This window comes from Dendrobium catenatum, unplaced genomic scaffold (assembly GCF_001605985.2).
Source record: "Dendrobium catenatum unplaced genomic scaffold, ASM160598v2 fragScaff_scaffold_1056, whole genome shotgun sequence".
Classification (NCBI taxonomy): domain Eukaryota; kingdom Viridiplantae; phylum Streptophyta; class Magnoliopsida; order Asparagales; family Orchidaceae; genus Dendrobium; species Dendrobium catenatum.
Window position 1 is genome coordinate 9,013,424 of NW_021319518.1, and position 25,541 is coordinate 9,038,964.

At 36.3% G+C, this 25,541-nt stretch overlaps 1 protein-coding gene across 2 annotated transcripts in view; it reads right to left on the bottom strand.

The window, feature by feature from the left end:
- The window catches only part of LOC110105603 (carbon catabolite repressor protein 4 homolog 4), a 43,790-nt gene extending 23,924 nt beyond the window's left edge, over positions 1-19,866 (bottom strand). Inside the window, exons 1-3 of one of the 2 annotated variants that reach the window (XM_020835166.2) lie at positions 19,831-19,866; positions 18,107-18,228; positions 5,381-5,523 (exon numbers count right to left, since the gene is read on the bottom strand). In XM_020835166.2, the coding sequence (XP_020690825.1) occupies positions 5,381-5,523; positions 18,107-18,192 (229 nt within the window). In that variant the 5' untranslated portion in view covers positions 18,193-18,228; positions 19,831-19,866. The remainder of the gene's footprint in view (positions 1-5,380; positions 5,524-18,106; positions 18,229-19,830) is intronic. The other variant, XM_028698231.1, reaches the window with a different exon arrangement.
- Positions 19,867-25,541: the final 5,675 nt, after the last annotated feature.

Genomic DNA, 25,541 nt, shown 5'->3' on the forward strand with positions numbered 1-25,541 from the left:
TTTGGACATAAGAACCAAATGTCACATTCTGATATTCACCGTACAGAGCTTTCTTCATTCTTTGCTCTACCATCATAACAGATAGTAGTTTTTAGCTCTATCGGGACCTTTCAGTGATGGATTTTTTGACATAAGAACCAAATATCACATCCTGATATTCACCGTATAGAGCTTTCTTTTTTCTTTGCTCTACCATCATAATAGATAGTAGTTTTTAGCTCTATCAATACTTTTCAGTATGGATTTTTGGACATAAGAACCAAATGTCACATTCTGATATTCACCGTACAGAGCTTTCTTCATTCTTTGCTCTACCATCATAACAGATAGTAGTTTTTAGCTCTATCGGGACCTTTCAGTGATGGATCTTTGGACATAAGGACCAAATGTCACATCCTGATGTTCACCGTACAGAATTCAGTATAGATTAGCTACTACTATAGCACTGAGATGACTAGTCGCCAGAAATCTGTGGGCTCCGAAAATTCGGCCCCGGCCTCCGCTATCTTTTCTTTATTCGGCGAGGGAGTTTTAACGAACTAAGTTCCGGGGTAAATTTTGGAAGGCAGATGGGTTTGTAGATAAGACACTACCCAGAGATTTCGCCCTCATTTTGTGAGGACTTTATGATCTGAGTTCTGGTTTCCTATAGGCGCAAGCCCCTATAGTTAATTACCCCTCTCAATCATGAGAGAGAACTTTCGATTAAGGCTAGTCGTCAATCAGATACGTAGAGATACGTGTTATCTGGCATATAGTAGCAGCAATGGGTTTGGATTTGGAAATTTGAAAATGATTAAGAATTTGGGAATTTTGGAAAGTAGTTGGGAATTTGAAGATTTTATATTTAAAGTAGAAATTTCACCATCTTGCACTTAAAGCTGATGGTGGGGGAATGGATGATAGACCCGATCAAGATCCCATGGTTCCGTCGTCCCGGGCCATCGTGGTCCCTGGTCTACTTAGTCAGAGGAGGTAGTCGACCCAACCTGACAGAAGGATCCTTGTCGGCAGCCATGGGTTGCTTCGTCCAAGGGTACCTTGTAGATCTGGGGGGAGTGTTTGTCTAAGGGGACAAATTTAAATCCACCTTAGCTAACAGAGGGTTTTGTGCCCTATCGATCATATCCTATTAATTCATATCTCAATGATTTAATGTCACTAAGGAGCGTATTGGCTCTGGCCATAACCGCTATCTGTGGTGCCATTTGGCGGCAAAACCACTCGGTTCAGAGGGCCCCGGGTCATAACCGTTTACCTACAGTGCCATTTGGCGGCAAAACTGCCGGTTAGAGGACACGTACCACGTCCCTACTGGTAGGAGATTTTTTGAGAATGGATCCTAGTGATATTTTCGACTAGGCATTTGGCTCTTTGTGAGCTAAAGTAATTTTTAATTTGTCCACCCTGACAAACTGTTGTGGAAGGTGGATGGATTTTGCTTTAAGTAGTTTGATGGATTTATTTCAATTTTAAATATTTTTTTGGATTTTTTGGGATTTGAAGATTTTGAATGGACATGTGGGAAGCATTTGAAAATGTCTGAAATTGACCCCTCCGATTGAGATCTTCGTTCAACACGGCCATCATCGGGGTGTTTTGGGTCTTTTCCATTTATAACTTGAACCTTGTCGACCCTATCAACTTGCCGATAAGGGATCAGGTTTCGTAGGCTTCCTGCCTTTGCTTATGAATTTCCCTTGATTATAGGCCTTGAAGGCCTAATATGAATGTATAAAATAAATATTCCGGTCGACTTTGTGACCGTATATTTATCTGATGGTTCGAACCCTGTCCACTCCTATTTATTTGATTATGAGGTTCGGGTTTCGTAGGCTTCGTGCCTTAGTTAGTGAATTCTCTTGATTATAGGTCTTGAAGGCCTAATATGAATGTATTTAAACAAATACACCGGTCACCACAACCGTGTATTTGCTTGATAGTTCGAACCCTGTCAACTCCTATTAATCCGTATAGAAGGATTGGATTCGAACTTGAATTCACTTATTGACCTGCGCAGCATCCCTAGGCATCACGTGTGTACCAATAACACGCTCGTCGGGGCCCATGCGGGTCTAGATTGTATTTACCCTTTAGTGTACCTATGTGTATACAAATTATGGTGCACATGTAGGGGTATTTTGAAATATTTTGGTTGTGCAGATAATTGTCATTTGAGTACACAATATTTCATTTAAGAGCTTATACACGCCTTCTGTCCGCTAGTACGGGTGTTGCGGATCCGGTGGCAGTGTCTTGTAGGTTGTAGATGCCTTTTGTCTGCTTGCATAAGTGTTGCAGATCCGGTGGCGTGCTGATCTTGATGTTACGAGGCGTCTTCTCATCTTGATATTGACTTCCCCTTTTTTCATTCACTGGGACTTTCTGAACTTTGGAGTCAATGACTGCTGATTTGGAAAGAACTCCTTTTAGGTTCTTCGGTGTAGTGGACTTGCTATTTCCGGTGTTTGTGGGCACCAGGATTATTTTCTTCTCAAGTATAAAACTAAGAAGAGACTTTGGAACACCAGAAAGTTTGGTTCTAATTTGTTCAAACATTTCTTCCATTCTGTCAGGAGGGTGTACATTTTGTACATTGAGTCACTCTTGTAGCCGAAATATATATACCAATAGGCCTTAATCACCGTTGTCGTAGGTGATATTTATACTTGTGTCCACAATGGTTCGTTGCACTTACGATACACATTGTTGTTATCCACAAGTAATCATGCTCATTTGTAGGGACCCGCTGCAGCCACTACAAGCTCCTGGAATCGTTCGTAGGAGACCCATTGTTGCCAACACCATGCCCAACTATCACCAATCTAAGGTGGGTAGACGATTGCACTTGCTTGTAGGGACAGATCTTTGATTGCTGGTCTCCAGTATTGCCTTCTCAATCAACAGGCATTGCAGGGATTGTCGTAGGAGATTCCAACAGTACATGTAGGAGGGACACCCGTGCATTCTGTAGCCATTCATTATTCCCGCAGGTACGATGCTCCCGATCTCGTAGGGACTGTTGTAAAAGTCCACTACATTCTTTGTTTATACACCTTGAGGTCGTAGCGTGCCTACTTGTACCTTGATTTGTCGTATGTATTGTAGGAGAGCGGGGCACTTATTTACAATCAAATGACATTGATTGTGCAAAGGCTGTATTTGCTTTGGATTCTTCGAATACGCCTTTATTGCCAACCCGTAACATGTTGGATTCTTTTGTCGCTCGTAGATGAGCCGCATTGAGTACGACCAGTCCTTTATTGCTCGAGTTTATTTTGAGCCCCGAGTGTTCAAGTAGAGTTAGGGTTTACAAGTTTTGGTACAGGTCCTTGCATATTTGTTTTAGCTTGAGTCTAAGTCTGAGCTCCAATGTACAAGTTCAAAACTTTGTTCAAAGTCTTGTTCATCTCATTTGATATCCAAATCAAATGCAAGACCGAGTCCCTTATTATTCTTAAAAGTTTGGGTTCCTCATTGTTCATGTTGAGCTTGGATCCAGTTTGAGTTCAGAGTATAAGTTTAAGTGACTTTGGTTCAGGATCTTCTGAAGTCCTTGCAAGTTCAATTGCATGTTCATTTTCATTTGAATTTGATTCCAATTTGATTTTATTTTATTTGAGTTTGGCCCTTTAAAATCATTTGAGTTTTGTTCAATAGTCCAGGTTCAAGTCTACAAGTCCACTGTTCTTGTTCATTTGAGTCTGAATGCTTGTTCTTTTTTGAGTTCAAACAGGTCCGAATTCGGTTGTATATTCACCAGAAATTTCAGCAACCTCCCAACGTCTTCCCCGTTTAGGGAAAAAACTACGGAAAATTAGGCCTCCCGCCACGCTATAGAAAAGCGTGTATGGTAGGTGCCCTCGTATGAGGACACCGGGGCCATGAAACTTTTTTGTCCCCACCACGCCAGAGAAAGGCGTGTATGGGTCTTCAGTACCTGTTGTAAGAAAAGTAGTTGTTTCCCCGCGAGCGGGTACTTATGAATATCCCGGTCTCGTTGTAGGCGCCGCACTGGGTTCCCATCCCACGACGCTAGAGAAAAGCATGTATAGGCGGTTTTCCGGTGCGCCACGAACGCCAAGAACAAGATTTTGGAGCTGAGGAGTCGTTCGCCTACCTCGTCGTAGGTGTCGCGCCGGGTTCCCTTTCCACCACGCTAGAGAAAAGCGTGTATGGGCGGTTTGCCGGCCCAACACAAATGTCGTGGTAAGAGGGCATTTGTTTTATTTTTTTATTATTATAATAAATGATAATTAATTATAATTTAAAAATAATTAATCATAATTATATTAATTAATCATATTTAATTATATTTGATAATATGGCTAGGTATGGAGGAGTTCGGTCGAATCTCTAGACGGGATCGGATGGAGCAGTGGCAAGAGGAGATTGGTTGAGGTAAAGATTTCTCTCTCTGTATGGACGGAAGGAGGTTGACGGGATGGCTGGAGGTCGGGGCTTCAGCGGCTTTGGCGTCGGGTTTGGAGAGGAGGCCGGCTCAGGTAAGGGAAGAAGCCTCTCTCTCTCTCTCTCTCTTTGTGGGTTGGACCGAACAGAACAAGGGAAGCGGGAGGCAGAGGCTTTGCGCGAGAGAGCCAAAGAAACAGCGATCCTTCTCCTTTTATGGACGCGAACTAGCGGCGATCGATGCGACTTACACATGCGAGAGATGGGCGGTTGGACTAGGCGCCGTTTGCAGTGGCGTGGGGCACGATTTTGGGCAGAGATTTGCGGTATGGTCCGGTGCAGAGAGCAGGTGAGGTATATTTTTTTAATTCTCTTACCCATTTCGATTTGGCTGTGGCTTTAAATGTCAACAAATAAACACGGAAATTTCTTAAGAACATTCAAACTTTGAGTAAAACAATAAAAATAGGAAAAGAATACTGAAAAATACGACAACCTTTGGAATCTAGCAATCACTTCTACAAAAGTAGCCAAAACCTCCTTAAAAATACTCCACCAAATTTCAGGAAATGAATTAAAAGCATGGCTATATGCAAGGGATCAAATAAATCCATTGCAATACTCCTATGCTTGGCCAGCTAAAGCTTGGGGATCATTTTGATTGAATTTTTTATACTTGATTCTTCTCCAAAAGCCATTTTTGTAACAACATTTTGATCCCACCCCCTAAATTGAGCTTTTTCGGGTTACTCCAGAGTTCCTAGGACACTTACGGATGACATGGGAACCATCTAAAAGAATCTTGGGATACTCATAAATCAAAAAGCCAATCCATTTTTTTTCAAGGAAGCTTAGATCTTAAAGTCAAATTTACATCCCATATTAGAAAACTCAAACAAAAGAAATGAAAAATGTTTCCATTTCTACTTAACATTATTGACAGCCAAAGCCTGTATGATAGAAACAATACCTTCAGCAACCATGCCTTCTTTTACCACCTCATTCAATGTTCTCTCAATCCCAATATCAGTTGAGCCATTCTTGCAATCAATGGTATCTATAAGATCATTGTAATGTATTTCCTCACCTAAGATCAGTTCAGCACTGCAAAACCTTTTCAAGTTAAAGTTATGGACGTAAACAATGAAAACAAAAGCAAATTACAGAGATTCGCTCGATAAAACTTGTAATCTGATGCATATGGCCCCGCACTGAAGCAAACAATTCACACAAAAGCACCTTGCAAAGATTCACTTGAAAAAACTTTTAATTTGAAGCTTATGACGTCCTCAACGAAGCAAAAAACAAAAAATAAGTACAGCACATGAGTGTAATTAAACCTGCATCAAACAATAAAAATATCCAATCAAGTCTTTTAAACTGAATTGGCATGTGCAACCATGGGCGCACAAAATGTTCAACGCTATCAATCGTATCTTTTCAAATAGTTCAAGAAAAAAAATAATTATTTATGTCAAACAAAACCTGATCAATATTGGCTAAACAAATGAACTGAAATACTACCAGCAGATAATGCAAAAAAGTCAAAGCAGCTACCCTAAGCATACAAATACAAAATGCCAAATGAGGAAACAATACTAGCAAGAGAAAAGTCATCAATTCAAAAGCTGCGTACATAGAACATAAGAAAGAAGATGACAAAATAAAAGGATAAATGATGACACCTCGAATTAAGAACCTGCATCCATCCTACAAATGAATCCCAATCAAGCCGTAAATCCAGAATCTCCATAAATAAATTGGTTCACCATACCTCAAAGTTTGCATGTAAGTGGTCATAACAACATAAAAAGAGAATGCATGACTATCAAAACCATTCCATTTTCTCTTCGAAACACGCACAGTCAGACGCCTCTACTATTCCCTTAGCCAGGTCCAAGCACTTATATGCTCATAAAGAGACATTTATCAAGATACTGCAACTGCAGACAAGTGCGAACAAACATGAATCAACAGCAATCTGGTTGGAAATCAAGTAGAAAACTATTTTGGAGCAATAGCCACTTCATGTGGCATCATTCTCTGACTCAAACAACTTCATTGTTGGCAACAGAAATATCTTAAGAATGTTTCATCACTGTCACATGTCTGTCACACTCATTATCTATTCCATCCACTCATGATTTCACTAAACATCCTCCTCTTGCCTTTGTGAACAAAAGTTGAAGAAATTTTTACTCAAGATAAAATCGACACAAACTGCAGCAGACCTAGAAGCCTAAAAACATCATAGTAGAAAATCCCACCAATTAAGCCTAAGGTGTTGTTTGATTACAAGTATTAGGGGTGTAGTACAAATGGGTTTTAGGATTTCAAATATTTGGTTGCAAGTTAAACAAATGCAAATTAATAGGAATAGTGCATATTCAATGTATTCTGAATTTACTCAAATCAACTGAATTCATAATACAACGAGCTCGAACGAAGCATCATTTCAACATGCCCTAAGTGAATTCTAGCCAAACTAGAATGAAGCCTCGTGAAGCTGCCAAAATCAATACCAAAGACCATACGTGTCACGTGTTGCATCCTCCCCTAAAGCCTTGCAAAGCTGATGCAAGCAAAAATTAGGAAGACCCTAATTTTGCAAGCATACTAAAGACATAGAAAAATAACAAAATACAGGCTAAAATTCAACTTTCATATTAAAAAGCGACTCTTACAAACTTATAAAAAAAAACACCTATAGAAGCTTGCATTGGTCAAGAAGTCGAGAAGAAAGATAAATATGGGGTGGACACTTGCGGAGAGAAGAAATAGGCAAGAAGCAAAACAAAAGAGAGGAAAAGCTAGCAAGCTTTCCAAAGAAGAAGACAGGAATGGAACAAGCTCACAAGCTTTTCCAAGAAAACCCACAGGAATTGGGCTCCAAAAATCATTCACATAACCTCCTTATGCATACAAATCACTTAATATTTATAGGGGAAATGGGGCAGCCAAATAGCCCAAAATACCCCCAACCAAGCCAATTAAAATAGGGGAAATGAAAGGTCAGCAATCAGTCCAGAAACAGCACCAGAAGAGCCACACAAGAAACCAGAAAAGGCAGCCAAGGGGGAAGGAATGGACGGCCAGGGGAACCGGAATAGGCAGCCAAGGGGAAGGAACGGGCGGCCAAAAGGGGAACCGGAACAGGCAGCCACAAGGGGACCGAAACAAGCAGCCACAATGGGGGAAAGAACCAGCCACGAGAAGGGGAGCCAAGTGGGGAAACCAAAGGGACAATAGAGAGAGGGGGAATGAACCCAATTAATTTCAAATTATGAGCTGAATAAGTAGTAGCTTAGTATTAATGAGCTGGATTTTAGTAGAGGACATAAAAACTCACTAAAATTACAACCCAAAAAATAGGCTCATGATTTGCCTCCCCTTTGCCTACATCAAATTCTTCCCCGGTTGAAAGAGCTCATCTACCGATGAGGTTGCTTTAGATTTATGTCGACAAGATGAAGGAGGCGCATCTAATTCTTGAATCTTGTCCTCATATTTCTTCAGAATCATCTCTCGTTCTCGCTTGAATTGTTCTTGCAGAAATTTCTTTTTCTTCATATGTTGCTCCGTACACATGCATTTTCATTTGAAGTTTGTATAACTCATTTTGAATCGGGTCGGTTGAACTTCCTTCTGACGGAATCCATCTGTCCATGGGAATTGAGACTTCAAGATCTTCTGGCTAATTTTCTTCCACAACTGACTCAATATTTTTGCCTTTTTTCATTTTTTTCTAAACACTACAAAAAAAGACAAATAACTTAGGAAAATTCTAACCTAGTCTCTGATACCAAATTGATGCAAGCAAAAATTAAGAAGACCCTAATTTTGCAAGCATACTAAAGACTTAAAAAAAATAACAAAATACAGGCAAAAATTCAACTTTCATATTATAAAACGACTCTTACAAACTTATAAAATAAAAACACCCAAAGGAGCTTGCATTCGTCGAGAAAAAAGATACATATGGGGTGGACACTTGCGGAGAGAAGAAAGAGATAAGAAGCCGAGACGAAAGAGAGGACAAGCTCGCAAGCTTTCCTAAGAAGAAGAGAGTTTACAAGCTCGCAAGCTTTTCCAAGAAAACCCGCAGGTTTTGGGCTCTAAAAATCACTCACATACCCTCCTTATGCATACAAATCACTTAATATTTATAGGGGAAATGGGGCAGCCAAACAATCCAAAATACCCTCAATCTAGCCAATTAAAATAGGGGAAATTGAAGGCCAGCAATCAGTCCAGAAACAACACCCGAAGTGCCACACAGGAAACCGGAAAAGGCAGCCAAGGGGGGAAGGAACAGATGGCCAGGGGAACCAGAACAGGCAGCCAGGGAAGGAACGGGCGGCCACAAGGGAAACCGGAACAGGCAACCACAAGGGGACCGGAACAGGCAGCCACAAAGGAGTAAGGTACTAGCCACTGGAAGGGGAGCAAAGTGGGGAAACCAAAGGGCCAATAGAGAGAGAGGGAATGAACCCAATTAATTTCAAATTATGAGCTGAATAAGTAGTAGTTTAGTATTAATGAGCTGAATTTTAGTAGAGGACATAGAAGCTCACTAAAATTACAACCCAAAAAAATTGATGCAACCAAAAGTTCCCAAAACAAGTAGAAGACCATTGGTTACAAAAAAGAAACAAAATAAATACTAAACTAAGTCTCCACAACAAATTAGAGACCACAACATATACTAAATACTTCTTTTATCTCATAAAAACATAACGTACAACTTTAAATAAAAAGACAACATAACTTTTATAAAACAAAAACACTTTGATAACTTGAGAAGAAAGATACAAGTGGCGTTTGCGGAGAGAAGAAAGAGGTAAAAGTCCGAGACGAAGGAGAGGAAGAGCTCGCAAGCTTTCCCAAGGAGAGAAGAGAGAAATTGAACAAGCTCGCAAGCTTTTCCAAGAAAACCTGCAGGTTTTTAGCTTCCAAAAATCACATTATAACACACCCTTTTCTATTACAAAACATCACATATATATAGGAGATAAGAGGTAGCTAAATAGCCCAAAGCCACCTCCAAATAAACCATAAAAACATGAGAATATGGAAGGCCAACAATCAGTTCAGAAACAACACCCGAAAAGCCACACAGAAAACCAGAAAAGGCAGCCAAGGGGAGACATGAATGGACGGCCAGGAGAACTGAAAAAGGAAGCCAAGGGAACTGGAATAGGCAGCCAAGGGGGACTGGAACAGCCAGCCGCAAGGGGAATCGAAACAGGCAGCCAGGCAGGGAAAAAACCAGTCACTGGAAGGAGCCAAGGGGAAAACCGAAGGGCCACAGAGGGGAAACCAAAGGGCCAATAGAGAGAGCGGAAATGAACCCAATTAATTTCAAATTATGAGTTGAATAAGTAGTAGCTTAATATTAATTAACTGGATTTTAGTAGATGACATAGAAGCTCACTAAAATTACAATCCAAAAAATAGGCTCATGATTTGCCTCCCCTTTGCCTACATCAGATTCAGCTAGAGAAAACCCATAGGTTTTACATTCCACAAATTCAATATGTTTTGTTTTGAAGAGTATCGCAAGATGTTATAAAAGTGGTATCAAAGTAAAGAATTAAGATTGTGAGAATTAAATTATAGAAGCTTAAGCAAATTCAGTTGTCTAAGAGAGAAGATTGAATTTTATGAAATTGTTACAGAGCCTAGGAGAGAGTTGTGTTCAAAGTTAGTAATAAGTCTAACTTTCGATCATGCTTGCAAGTAGCATATAAAAGTAACACATTAATAGATGTACATGATTATATAAATGTATAATTCATGATGTAATGCATTGTACATATAATGGCTGGAAGAGTATCTAAAGGGACTAATGGTTAATCTCAGCATGACAGGATAACTGAAGATTCTGAAAAAAGTTGCGCCAGTAGACGGCAGCTCACCCAGAGTGGGCAATGTACCAGTAATGCCTAACCCTGCCAGTGTAATATCAGGGAATATGATGCAATTGCAGATGATGAATATGATGATGTAGATGATATAAAAGATGCAGTCTCTGGTAGGATCTACAACACCTAAGGTTCCACCTGCAGCTGCCCAATCACTCCTACAACTCCTAGTAGCAGTGCAAATATAAAGGCATGTGCTCCTGTTAGTGCGGAAATGGATAAACATTTAAAACTCTTCCAGAGTTTAAAACCACATTTATTTAAAGGAGTAAATGTCAAAATTGTTAAAGATTGGATTGTAAGAATTGAGAAAATTTTGAATGGAATGAGATGTCCTAAGAACAAACGAGTATCCCTTATAATTTTTATGTTAGAAGGTGAGCAGATCAATGATAGAGGGGACAATATCTGGAAAAATTCAATGGTAGAGCAGAGGATCTAATTACTTGGGAGGAATTTGAACAAGTATTCAGGGAATGGTATGTTCCTTCTTCAGCAAGGCATGCAATGCATGAGAGTTTTGTCTACTTAAAGCAAGGAACCAAGACCATTATTTAGTATTAATAAGAATTTATATTTCTATTATGGCATTTTTAAAATTTTCATCAGATAAGGCTCAAAAATATCATTAAGAAAATAAATATCATTGAGAAAATGAATATCATTAAAATTGTTACAGAGACTAGGAGAGAGTTGTGTTTTAAGTTAGTAATAAGTCTAACTTTCGATCATGCTTGCAAGTAGCATATAAAAGTAACACATTAATAGGTGTACATGGTTATATAAATATATAATTCATGATGTAATGCATTGTAAATATAATGGCCGAAAGAGTATCTAAAGGGACTAATGGTTAGTCATCTCAGCATGACAGGATAACTGAATATTCTGAAAAAGTTGCACCAGTAGACGGCAGTTCACCCAGAGTGGGCAATGTACCAGTAGTGCCTGACCCTTCCAGTGTAATATCAGGGAATATGATGCAATTGCAGATGATGAATATGATGATGCAGATGATATAAAAGATGCAGTCTCTGGTAGGATCTACAACACCTAGGGTTCCACCTGCAGCTTCCCAATCACTCCTACAACTCCTAAAAGCAGTGAAAATATAAAGGCATTTGCTCCTGTTAGTGCGGAAATGGATAAACATTTAAAACTCTTCCAGAGTTTAAAACCACATTTATTTAAAGGAGTAAATATCAGAATTGTTAAAGATTGGATTGTAAGAACTGAGAAAATTTTGAAAGGAATGAGATGTCCTAAGAACAAACGAGTATCCCTTATATTTTTTATGTTAGAAGGTGAGGTAGATCAATGGTAGAGGGGAGAATATCTGAAAAAATTCAATGGTAGAGCAGAGGATCTAATTACTTGGGAGGAATTTGAACAAGTATTCAGGGAATGGTATGTTCCTCCTTCAGCAAGGCATGCAATGCATGAGAGTTTTGTCTACTTAAAGCAAGGAGCCAAGACCATTATTTAGTATTAATAAGAATTTATATTTCTATCATGGCATTTTTTTAAATTTTCATCAGATAAGGCTCAAAAATATCATTAACAAAATAAATATCATCTAATGTAACCAAGAAATTTTTGTGTGAATGTGAGAATTTATGGAAGGATACAATGTTGGTTATGGGGTACAAGGGAGATTTTTTTGGATAGCTTGTATTTACCTCAATTTCAGGAGACAGTTCAGAATTTTGGATCTGCTTTGGAGAATAATTTGGATTTGTACGCCTTGAATATACTTTTCCAAACCTCGTATTATTCATAATAGCTTTGTCCTCAGTTTCTCTGGCTTTGATTTCAGGTTTAGGTGGATTGGTTTGAGGTGGAGCGCAAAGATCAAGAGGGGCAAGCTTACTTTCCTCGTCTTCTTCAGTTTCAATCTCCCTCTAAACATGAGGTTTGGCTAAATAAGATTTTTGTTCATCAATAGATATATTGGTATTTGGTAGTCTTGGTAGACAGATGATAACATTTATAACATCTCTTGGTGGATGAATATCGAACAAAGATACATTTGAGGCTCTTAAATCTAATTTTTCTCTATTTTGACTGTGAATGTGAATATAGGCAGTCCACCCAAAGATTATGGGTGAGGTTGTTATGGGTAAATAATTCAGGGTAAAAAAATGATAGAATATCCATTGGTGTTTTTAGTCCCAAGATTGTTGAAGGTAGTCGATTTATGAGATAAGTGGCGGTTATAAGGGCTTCCCTCCAGTAGGATGTGGGTACATTGTGGTGGAATAGAAGTGCACGTGGAGGCCAGAAGATGGCCATTTTTTCTTTCTTCAACCCCGTTTTGTTATGGGGTATGAATGCGGTAAAACTCATGAATGATACCTTCCTTTTGAAAGTAGGAGGATAGAGTTTAATTAAAATAATTTTTGACATCGTCGGAACAATTTTTTTTTAATCTCGAATTAATTCTGGATCATGGTGTGAAAGATGAGAAGGATAGGGCTCACATCGTATTTATTTTTGAAGAGAAATATCCAAGAGACTCGAGTGCAGTCATCAATGAAGGATACAAACCATCAGGCCCCTGAGATGTTAGGAATTTTTTAGGTTCCCCAAATATCACTATGAATAAGATAGAAAGGAGTATGACATCTCTCAATTTTGTTTGGAAAAGAAACTCATTTAAGCATGGCTATGTCACAAATTTCACAATGAAAATATTTATTTTCTAACTTGTAAATTTTTTTTGAAAAGATGGTTACCCTAATCTAAAATGATGAAGCCAAATAGTCATTTTTTTATTAAATAACATATAATAGCCATTATTGATAATAGTGGATTTGTTCTTCCAGGCAGTACAGTCCATCTCTCTCCTTAGCGAGTCCAATCTTCTTCCCTAATCCCTGGTCCTGAAATAAGCAACAAGTAGGGTTAAATAAGACTTAACCATTATGAGCACTGGTAAGTTTTTGTATAGAGATTAGGTTTATGTAGCATATTTTTTAGAGTGAGAGAGGAAGATTTGAGTATGTCTCCTTGGCCTGCTACCGTGGTAAGAGAACCAACAGAAGTGATGATTTTCTTATCACTCGGGCAAGGAGTGTAATTGATGAAGTGAGTAGTGGAGTATGTCATGTGATATGTGGCTCCTGAGTCAATGATCCATACTCCTTTCAAATGATTTCTAGAGGCACTTAATACAATGGATATAGAAAATTTACCTCAAAGTGCAAGAGAAGAAAATGCAGAGGCTTTTCAAGTGCATCAAGAGTTGCTTTAGCTTATCAATATCTTATTTGTTGAGCTCTCTGAAATTGGACTATATTTTTGAGTTGGGCCGACTTGTTGTAGTGTTAATTTGTGAAGTTCCCTTTTATCTAATTCTTTAATTTCACTCATTATTTGGGGGCTTTCCATGTAACTTCTAACAAGGGAAGGCCGGCAATGAAGGAACGGTAGTAAAAAAAAAATTAGAATTCCAGCAACAACAATGACGTTTCTGATACCATGTTAAATTCAAAGAATTGGAGAGGGAAAAGGCTTAATTTTATTGCACAAACTTGTCCATATTTATAGATCTATACAAGATATCTTAATAAAGAAACCAATAATTATAGAATAATGCATAATTGCTAAAATATAATCCTTCCTAACTCAGCCATCTAAATAAGGAAGGAGATCAACATGATCCAGGTGAGCCTCCCATGGATTCTCATCTTAACCGTGCAATCAAAATGCCAAGGACAGCTATGATTTGATAGGTGAGCTTCCCATGGATTCCATCCGAGCCGTGGGATCAAAATGGTAAGGGACGGCCGGGATTTAACAACTAAAACAAATTAAGATGAAAAAATAAAAAAACAAATCTCTGCAATCTCAGAATCACGCTGATTGAATCCTTGTGTCATTTCATGTTGATTGATTTGTCCCATCCTCGTCTTTACTTCATACTCATATACACCCACCACCTCTCATTTGTCTTGATATCACTAACTCTATTCCTTTTCCATGCCTACCCAAAGTCCTAAAACCTGTTGACAAAGTAGCAAAGAAATCACAACGGGAGAAGGTATTGACGAGACCAGCAATCTGTGAAGGATACGAGTTTGTGAAAAACTTAAGCTAAGCCCTTCTCGAATCTGATTTCCAAACCTCTATAGCTCCTACCTCCTACATCGATCAACGTACCCTCTCATTGCTACCCTATCTGGCTATCAATGTTGAGGAGCACTTCTATGACCTTCAACATCAACTGGACCCCAACTATTGGCATCCTATCCACCTCTCTATTCTATACTCCAACATCTCACAAGCTGCAACTCCCCTTTAATTCCAACCTAAATTATCAAAATCTCGACGATAGAGAAGCCTAAAGGAGAAAAGTAGTTTGGGTGATTTGTTGTTTTAATCCACCCAATTGAATTTAATTAAAAAAATAAAATAAATAAATAAAATAGAAATAACAACAACAACATTAAGCCTTTGTCCCTCTACATGGGGTCGGCTACATGAATCCTTTTTCTCCATTGTGTCATATTAAAAGTCTAATTCTCATTTAAATCTAATAAAGAAAGATCATTTCTAATATTTTCAACCAAGTTTTTTTAGGTCTATCACTACCTTTCTTAACATAAGTCAAATCTAATACCTTTACTTTCCTAAACAGGTTATCGAAAAGTCGCCGTTTTATGCGACCAAATCATCTAAGGCGACTCTCTCTAATCTTATCTTCCACAGGAGCTACACCAACCTTTTCATGTATATGCTCATTTCATATCCCTATCTTTAAGGGTGAAGCCACTCATCCACCTGAGCATCCTTATCTCTGCAACCCTTAACTTAGTATTATGCTTCTCTTTTAATGGAAAACATTCAGTACCATAAAGCATTACAGGTCTCACCATCATCTTATAGAATTTTCCCTTAAGTTTGAGGGGGACTTTTCCATCACACAATAAGCCCGCTGCATTCCTCCACTTCAACCATCCAACTTGAATTCTACTGATAATATCCTCATCTATTTCACCATCACTCTGAACAACATATCCAATATATCTAAAACGTGTACTCTTATTAATGACTTGATCGCCCAAAGTCACAATCCCCTCACGAGGTCTATTACTACTAAAATTACATTCTATATATTCAATTTTAGATCTACTTAAGCGAAAACCTTCAGACTATAAGGTTGACCTCTATAATTCAAGTTTACCTTCAACTCCTTCTCTAGTCTTATCCACAAGAAAAATATCATCAGCAAAAAGTATACACCAAGGTACATCCTCTTGCAAATGTCTAGTGAGAACATCCCTGACTAAAGAAAAAAGATATGGGCTTAAGGCTGATCCTTGATGTAATCCAACCGAAATAAGAAAATACTTGATAAAATCACCTTGTGTTTGAACACAAGTAATAGCTCGTGCATACATATCTTTAATGATTTGAATATAAGCGTTATTAACTCCTTTCTTTTCAAACCCAGCTGAACTTACTTAAACTAGGGTTTTAGGTAAAACTAAAGAAAGAAATGGGATATAAGGTTATGTAGGGTTCAAGGTTCCCATTTTTTCTATTTCAAATGATTTAAGTTAAATCCTGCAAATATCCTATTGCCAAAGAAACCTACCACTCTCTCCTCTTACTTTCTCATTTTCTCTCTCTATCCACACCCACACACTCTCCCCTTTTTCTATCTATTTCTTTCAAAAGAAAAAAGAAAAAAAAAAGAGGAAAATCCAACAAAAAATTACAAAAATAGGAGAGAGAAAGTGTGTGATGTTGATCTCACCATAAAAGTGTTTTCACTAATTCTTCGTCGTCTACCACCTCACATATAAGGTATAATGCAAAACCTCAAAATTAAGTACTCGTGTACCTTATTCAATGCAATGGGGAAATGCATTTGCATTTGTAAAGCATACTCAGAAATTTCATGGTGCACGAATACAAAAGATACTATACAAGTACACTGTGCATATGCATAAAAAAATAGTTGCAAGTTTAGGTACTCGTGCACCTAAGTACACTATTTTCTTGGATTAGGTGCACGAGTACTCAGAAATGCATACAAAAGATTAGGTGCATGAATACAAAAGATAATACAAGTACACTATGCAAATGCATAAAAAAAAACTTGAGTGTAATATGTAAATGCACTGAAAAGCACGCAGAGGTTCAGTGCACCAAGCGACACCATGCAAATATACCATGCAAGCATGTTGAATACCCCGTATATGCCTTGAAAAGCAAGAAACTACCTCATGTTGAAACACTGAAAAATATGCAAGAACTCAATGCAAATGCACCAAAAAAAGAGCATGTTCGAATATACCAAAATAATTAAAAAAATTAAAAGGCATGCAAGTAGACTATAAAAATGCATTGAAAGACATGCAAGAGCATTGCATATGCACAATAACATCATGAAACATGTAAATGTACTTTGTAAATATATTGAAAAGCATGCACAATATATCAAATCAATGAAAATAATCTTCTCTGCATGTGCTCCAACAAATATGCTAAATGCTCTAACTTAACTAAGAATGTTGTATGGATAGAGAACAATTTTAACTAAAAATTATCTCATTTTGAAAAGCATATAATTGCTTTGTAAAGCATGTAATCATTTGAAAACTCACAAACCGTTATTCAAAATCAAATCAATCTGCATGTACTTTGATAAACTTGTTGATCACTCAAAGTATACATTTGAGAGTACTGTGCGGAACAAAATAATTTGAAATCCAAGAAACATGCAACTATTTTTTGAGAAAACATGCAATCACTTCAAAAAAAATTTAAACCTAATCTTTCAAAATTAAGTTCATTAACATGCACACATGGGCCACCCTACGTATAAGATAGGGTCAAAAGTCCCACTCTTCAAGCTCAATCCTCCACATCCCAAGACCGGAGTTGACAAGACTTCCACTTGTCAGTAATTTACCGCAACATTCATTGAAACAGAATTATGATCATATGCAAAAAAGCTAGAAGAGTTGACAAGATCAAAAGCAAAAAAAATGAAAGTTTTCAGAATCCCGATGAAGGCCACATTAAGAGAAAATCTCAATCGGAGAAGAATACAATATTAAGAAAGTCCCCCAAATGCCAAACAAATCATTTCGAGCTCAAATATCAAGAAAAATATAAAAATATCAAAAAACCTATAAAATTGAAGTTATTTCAAATAAAATCTATCAACAAAAACTTTAAAGCCACAACAATCTACCCTCTACAATTTTTTGTCGAGGATGATAATTTTAATAATAATCACAGCTCACAAAAAATCAATATCTTGCAAGGGCATCATTAGTTCACTCTCAAACAATCTCTCGTCATTGAGGATGTAGAACATCTCCTCGACTGGTGAACTGTCTCCTTACATCTTATAGGAATAAATGGGGTAAAAAATGAAGATTTGCCAAATCAGCCATAGTCATCTAGCAGTTCGTTGTGGAACTTCCTGATTCCAATGGTTAAGACCATTAGTTGTATGTCTTGAAAAGCAGCTTGAAATATGAACTTTTTAAAATTCTTCATGGTTCGAATTTAACAATGCACCCAAACAACTTGGCCATACCTAGAAAAGTGAACCATAAAAGTAGAAAAAAAGGAACTTAATTGAGAGCATTGGAAGTTCAGGAACAACTCCCAAATACAAAAGTAATTTAATTATGGTTTTAACAATCAGATAAAAGCCATGAAAGAGACAGCTCGCTTATTTGGATTTCTCGTTTACAGCATTGCACATACCAGTAAGAGTATTATATGGTACAGAATAAGAGTACATATACCTTTTATGCTTGAAAAATATTCCACAACCATCACGTTTCTGTCCAGTTCTCTGAACGTAAATGCTGGAATATCCATGTTTCTCCATGTTTCCTTTGTAGAAGTTATCGAATTCATCCAACTCCTGTACAACATTGTCATTAGGACATCAATGCAATATTAATAAGATGCATGGATTCGGTACCTCCAAATTGTCATTCTAACGGCATGATATAATGAATCCAATACAAGCAATACGTTCAGATTTGGATGGATTCAATCTCAGCCATCCAAAATGAATTGAATTTCTGGTATGTTCAAACCCCAAAAACATAGTACAACAACAACAACAAACCTTTATCCCAATATGTGGGGTCAGAAGAAGGAAATCATACAACAAATTGCATGAATTATATACACACACAAAAATAAAAAAGAAAGTTGTTCAAAATCAACTCTTCATGGAACTGGTTCACAAACAAAATTAACTTTTCTTGAAATCAGCATAAGAAGAAAGTTGCTCAAAATCAACTCTTCATGGACTGGTAAGATTTCGCAGGGTATAGACTTAATAATTTTCCAAGGGCCACTCCACATATAAAGAGTGGAATCAACCAAATCCAAAACCTAATAATTATCCAAGGCTTGATCCTCTACATATAAAAGATAAAGTTTACAAGCACCATAGTGTAATGATCGCTGCAAAAGAAACGACTTTACTTGTGTTGAACCAAATCATATCTGGTAAGAACTTTAAGCTCGTTAAATATCTGATTATTTTTGTAAGTTTGAATATGTTCTTATGTTTATAGCTAAAATAGGTTCCAAGCTGAAATTTAAAAGTAATAATAAGTGTCAAATCCTCTCTGGGAGCACTTCTTCGTTGCAATGTCAAGCTATCTGTTTGGTGGTTAAAATAATTCCCTCCTTTAAGGGAGGGGGGAGGCTGCGACTGTCACAGCCCATACGGACGCTTGAATTAACGAGGTGGGAACAGACAGTCGGAGGTTTTTAAATTACTAACTAACTATTTCCAATACAAAAAAAAAACCCCACTAAAATCTCAAAATTTAATGTTATAAATACCTTTCTCTCGGAGCGTGTCAACTACGATACACATTCTCTTATCTTCTACTAATTTTAAGTTTTTGAATAATACTTGTGTTCATTTAAAAATATAGGGGTGAATCATAAAAGAACTTAGTGAGCAAACCATGTTCTAAACTATAGTAACACAAGGCATTAGAAATAATAAGCATGCTCATTTTCAAACATAAAATAATTTTATTTTAATTTCATTTTAACATAATCATCAATATTATGCATATAACATATCTTTATATTTTCTGTAAATAATACAATCATCATAAGAGACGTCATCTAAACATAGTACCAATGAATGTACCACTTTTTCATTTCCTTTTCCGTAATCTTGTTCATTTATGTGCACGGGTGCATTGCGTCCACCTCTAGTATCATAAGGGGGTGTGCTTCATCATTCAACATGCACATGTAAGCATATATATCTAGCCATTTCATTCATATAACATTCATTTCCTTTGTATAATAATGTGAAACACAACAAGTTAATTTCATCAGATTCAAAGTGATCAATCATTAGGTATGAGAAAGACAAAACATAGTCTAGCTAACAATAAAGACTTAATAAGCAGGTACTATCTTTCAAAGCATTTAATTAAAGAGAAAATAGAGTCATTATTATAATAAAAGAAACATGAAAACTCACATTGATTTAAATAGCTTTTGTCTTTTTTGTCATTTTTCTTGACTTTAATAAAATGACACATAATAATACATAATTTCATATGGTTATTTTAACTTATATATTTAATCCTATATCTCTCTAATTAATTATTAAATATACTTAATAATTCTTATTTTTAATGATAAAAATTTTTTCTCCTTATTTTTTCATTTACCTAATTTAATTGTTATTAATAAAGTTTCTATATTTAATAACTTCTCTCTTTAATTAACTAATTAAATATACTCTCATTTTCTTGTAGATTGGTGGGTTTTTTTTAATTCATTCATTTTTTTCTATTTTAAGTTATTTCTAAAATCTTGTAAGAATATTTATGATATTTACTCTCTCTCTCTCTCCCTAATTTTATCATTACTGATTTTGATGAAAAATAAATCTAATTATTATTCTATTTGATATTTTAGATTTTCCATTAAAAATATAGATATATTTCTTATTTTAGTATATAGTTATGACTCAACATTTCATGAATCAATTTATATCATATCCTTTTCTTACCTATTTATGAAATTAATATCAATTAATAGTAACTTAAATTAAATAAAAAAATAAATTCTTAAAAACTAACATTCCCCTTCGTCTTCAATTTGCCCTTGTGCTAGTGTTCTCACTTGACTCTTTGACTGCACTTGCTCAAGCTCCCTCGGTCTCACTGCTCCCTCTCTTCTCTACTTTATAGAGATAAAGCCAACGACCGAATCGATCCTCACCCTTCAGCTTCAACAACACCAAAAGATGGGAGCGAGTTCTTCATTTTCTTATGCTTCATGTGATCCGAATCATTCGGGCTTCTGCGATTCCAGGTCACTAAAACGACACCGAGCGTCTTCTTCGTCTACCTTGCCTCCTTCGACTTCCTCATCTCACTACAGGAAAATCATCAATACTGGTAAAATTTTCAACGGTTACAGAGATGATAAAAGTGGTGACTATTTCATGTTATATGCAATATAAGTAGAGTTATAAGGGTTTATACAGATATGTGAGATGAACAAGTTGAGTTATAGTGAAAGTGGAGTTATAAAGAAAGTCGGGCTATTTATAATTATTTTATCTTGTCTTCAAACATGTACACATCCAAATCCACTTTCTCTTTCCATTACTTGTATTTTATATCAATATATATTTTACATTTTCATATACATTCATATTAACAGGATAATTGATAAACATCCTTACTGTCATAATAACTTGTAGTCAAATAATCATCATTCACATGTACTTTTAAATGAACATCATTTTTCATTTAATGGCATTTAATATAAAACAATTACATAAGACATTTCTTTTAGAATTAAAATGAACATGAAATTATCCACTTTGAACATTTTGAATGATCAGATTCCTTCCAAACCTCAAGCTTTGTTATGGATTTTTCAACACTCGTTTCAACACAATAATGAATATATATATTCAACTTTGAGTACTCAGTTATATCTTCAAAGTAATAGCAAGTATTCCTACTCTCCATACAATAACATATATTATTTCAAACATTTCTAAGGAAAATTTTTACAAAATTGAACATCATTAATCATAGCATTAAATGGCTCTAATTCATCCCAAAATTTCTATTATATTGAAATAATTACCTCATCAAGATTTCCCTTCCTTCTTTACAAATCTCCTTCTTCCACTATCGGATTTAAGCTTGTTGTAATTCAACTCTTTCTACAACAATAACGTCTCTTCAATTAAGAGAAATTTAAAATTTTCTTTCTCACAGTTTGAACAGAAAATAAAAGAATAAGAAAGGGAATTTACTTAAACTTTCTTATGAAGGGATTTTCCAAAATCCAAATACTTCCTCTTTCTCCGTCAACTCTTCCTTTCTAAAATCATTCACTAAAAGTCATTAAAATAAATTTTATAAATTATATTCTTCAAAATTTGAACATAAATAATTATGAATGAAATCACTTACAAAAAAAAATTTCCAATACAATATCTTCCGCTTTCTCTCCCATTTTTTTTCTTTCTCAATTCCTTATTCTGCCTTCTTTTAAGATAATTAATCTTTTCATAAGATTAAATCACAGAAAAAATGCAAAAAAATGAATAAAATATGAAAATCTACCTTCTTCTCCATCTTCTCTTGCTTGTTTGGCCTCTGTTAACTTTTCGTTCATTTGATTCCAAAAGACCAAGTGAAACGAGCATATATCTCACGAGTTGTTAATTTTTTCCCTCGTACGTGATCCTTCGCTCAACGGCTCGATTCGACTCCGTCTGGGAGGGTTATGCACGCGGACGGTCGCGGTTCATATACCTGGATCTGCAGTTCACATAACTGCTCACCCGCTAAATGAATAAATCGATTTAGTTGAACCGGTTAGGTCTGATTCTCACACCATATTATATGTTTATATTTATAAATGTTTTATTTTTTCAATCCAATTATTTATAGTTGAGAATTGAAGTGAAAGGAAAATTTTGTACTGGATTATTATATATGATTCTTTTGATGAATAGCGCTGTTATAAATATTCATATTTACTGTAATTTGATATTTTGATTTACTCTGTATCTATTTATAGATGATAAGTTATATAGCAACAACAACAACAATATCAAGCCTTTATCCCACTACGTGGGGTCGGCTACATGAATCCTTTTTCTTCATTATGTTATGTTAAGAGTCAAATTCTCTTTTAAATCTAATAAAGAAAAATCATTTTTTTTTCTTAATCAAGTCTTTTTAAGTATGCCTCTACCTTTCTTAACATAAGTCAAATCAAATACATCTACTCTCCAAACTGGGTCATCAGAAGGCCACCGTTTTATGTGACCAAACCATCTAAGGCGAGTCTCTCTAATCTTATCTTCCACTGGAGCTACTTCAACCTTTTCACAAATATGCTCGTTTCATATTCTATTTCTAAGAGTAAAGCCACTCATCCACCTAAGCATCCTCATCTCTGCAACACTTAACTAAATATTATGCTTCTCTTTTAATGGACAATGTTCTTCGCAATAAAACATTGTAGGTCTACCACCATCTTATAGAATTTTCCCATCTATTTCACCATCACTGTGAACTATAGACCCAAGATATCTAAAACATGTACTCTTATTAATAACTTGATCGCCCAAAGTCACAATTCCCCCACTAGATCTATTAATACTAAAATTACACTTGATATATTGATTTTAGATCTACTCAAACAAAAACCTTTAGACTCTAAGATTGACCTCCATAATTCAAGTTTACCTTGAAAACAAGAAGAAAATCATCAGCAAAAAGTTACACCCGGGTACAACCTCTTGCAAATGTCTAGTGAGAACATCCATGAATAAAGAAAAAAAGATATGCGCTTAAGGTTGAAATAAGAATAAGTTATATAAAAATAAGAATAATTCTTTCAATTAGATCTTGGGGTGTGACATATAGCATGACTATTTTCGAGGCCCAAACTTCATTGCAAAAGTGATGAAAATTTAACATAACTAAAGTAAGAAATTAGCATTTTTCAAAAACAAGCAAGGTTCCTAAGTGAACTGTTAGACCGGTCCAGCCGGTCCAGGCGGGACCGGTTCAGGGGCGGAAATCGCAAACAGGCGGCCCGTTCGCCCCCGTAGAGCCGTTTAAGAAGTTTTTTTGAGCGTTTTGAGAGGGAAATTTGAACGTAGGGACTATTTAGGGAATTCCTTTTGATTTGTATGCATTAAATAGTTGATTTGGCTAGGGTTTGAGTATCTTGAATTTGGCTGAATTTTGAGATTTCTTAGATTTAGGTTTTCTTTGGGCTCTAGCGGCGTCTAGAGATTTGGGAGAGATTGATCCTCCTCTCGAATTGAGGATCAATTGTATCTTTGCTGTTTTCTTCTTCTACTAGTGGAATACAAATCTTGCTTTGAGTTTTCTTTCCAATTTCCTCTGAAATTCTGCTGTAAACTGCTGTAAACAGCAGATTTGCTGTGTTTTCCTGCTGCGGACAGCAGTCCAATCACTGTTTTCGCTATTTTTCAGAAGATCTACAAGTGTTTCCTATCATGAACTTCAAGTGAAGAGCCAAGTATCAAAGAAAATTGACAGCGAAAGAGTAACACTTACAAATGAAATGCAAGAATAGAAAGAAGATTCATGCCACCAATGCAACATTTAATACATCAGTTTGCATACATACATATTTAACCATCAAGATTAAACAAAAGCAATTAAATCTGGCCCATTGAGCTATATTTATAGGACTGACCATGCACAAATCAAGTTTGATTCAGTCATCGATCCAACATCGGTAAGCCAAGAAAAGTTTTGTATAAGTTACTTACCCTACGATGGGCACGACTATTACATATCATAAGCAAAGGAAATCACAATAAAGTTTATCATCGATGTTGTGCATAATAAATCAAGCATACCGCTCTAAGTTTAAACCTCTATAATGATTACAGTAACTACAATTCTAACAAGAGCGGTTACTAAAATAATGAAGCCCTCCACAACAAAAGAAATAAAAAGTTGAAAGTTCCCAAGAACTCAATGACGGGCGTGTAATCAGAAGATCGTAATAAGAGAAATCAATATCCACATGTATCTCAAATGCTCTAAATGCCCTTTCATCATTAAAAAAAAAAGTATACCATAGCTTTAAAGACCCAATCCTAACTAGAGGAGTTCATCATCATAAAAATGATCAACACCATATAATATATACAACTCTCACCAACCATAACTATAGGAGTCATCATAAAAATTGATGCAAGCAAAAAATATAGGGGACCCTATATTTTTTGCTTAACAAAAATAAAGCTCGGACGACACCGACAAAGCAATGACTACAAGAGGAAAGAACAAACTCTTACAATTCAAATAAAACTAAAAAGACAAAATTACAACGACGACGACTTGCAAACTTAAAATTAAAAGACGACACCCTAAAGTTGTTGCACTTGGAGAAGAAAGATACAGATGGAGCGGCACTTGCGGAGAGACGAAGAGATTAGAAGCCCGAGAAGAATGGTGGAAAGAGCCCGCAGGATTTTCGGAGGGGATGAGAAAGAAGGGTGGAAAGAGCCCGCAGGATTCCAAGCAACCCGCAGGTTAACAGATTTTTTTCAAAAATCACATATCACATAACTATTTCAAACATTACAATACCCCCATATATATAGGTATGAAAGGGGAAGACCAAAAGACACATAACATTAATTCAAACACATTAATCTAAGCATTAAAACATATAAATCCTCCCCCCCCCTGCTCACGGAAATCAACCCCAAACCAGGAACCGAAGAGCAGCCGCGGGAGCGCCATGGCCTCGGGAAAGAGCCCAGGCACGGGAAAACCAGCGGCCGGCCGGAATTCCATGGGGCAAAATGCAAAATACGAAAAGCCAAGGAGGAAGCCAAATGGCCACCTCATGGGGAAAAGAAAATCTTGGAATTCCAAAGGCCGGTTTGGAATTCCAAGAGACAAACATAAATACTAACATAAAACGCATAAAAGATATTAATTAAAAGATAATAAATGAACTAAAATGTTAGCTCATAATGAGCTAACCCTTAGTTCAATAAATGAACTAAAGTCCAGCTCATAAATGAACTAAAAGTTTAGCTCAAATATGTTAAACTACTAGACTCAAGGGAAGCCAAAATATGATTTATTTTAGCGTTAACAAGTTGGTCATATTTAGAATGTAGTTGAATATACATATCCCTATCTATGGAAT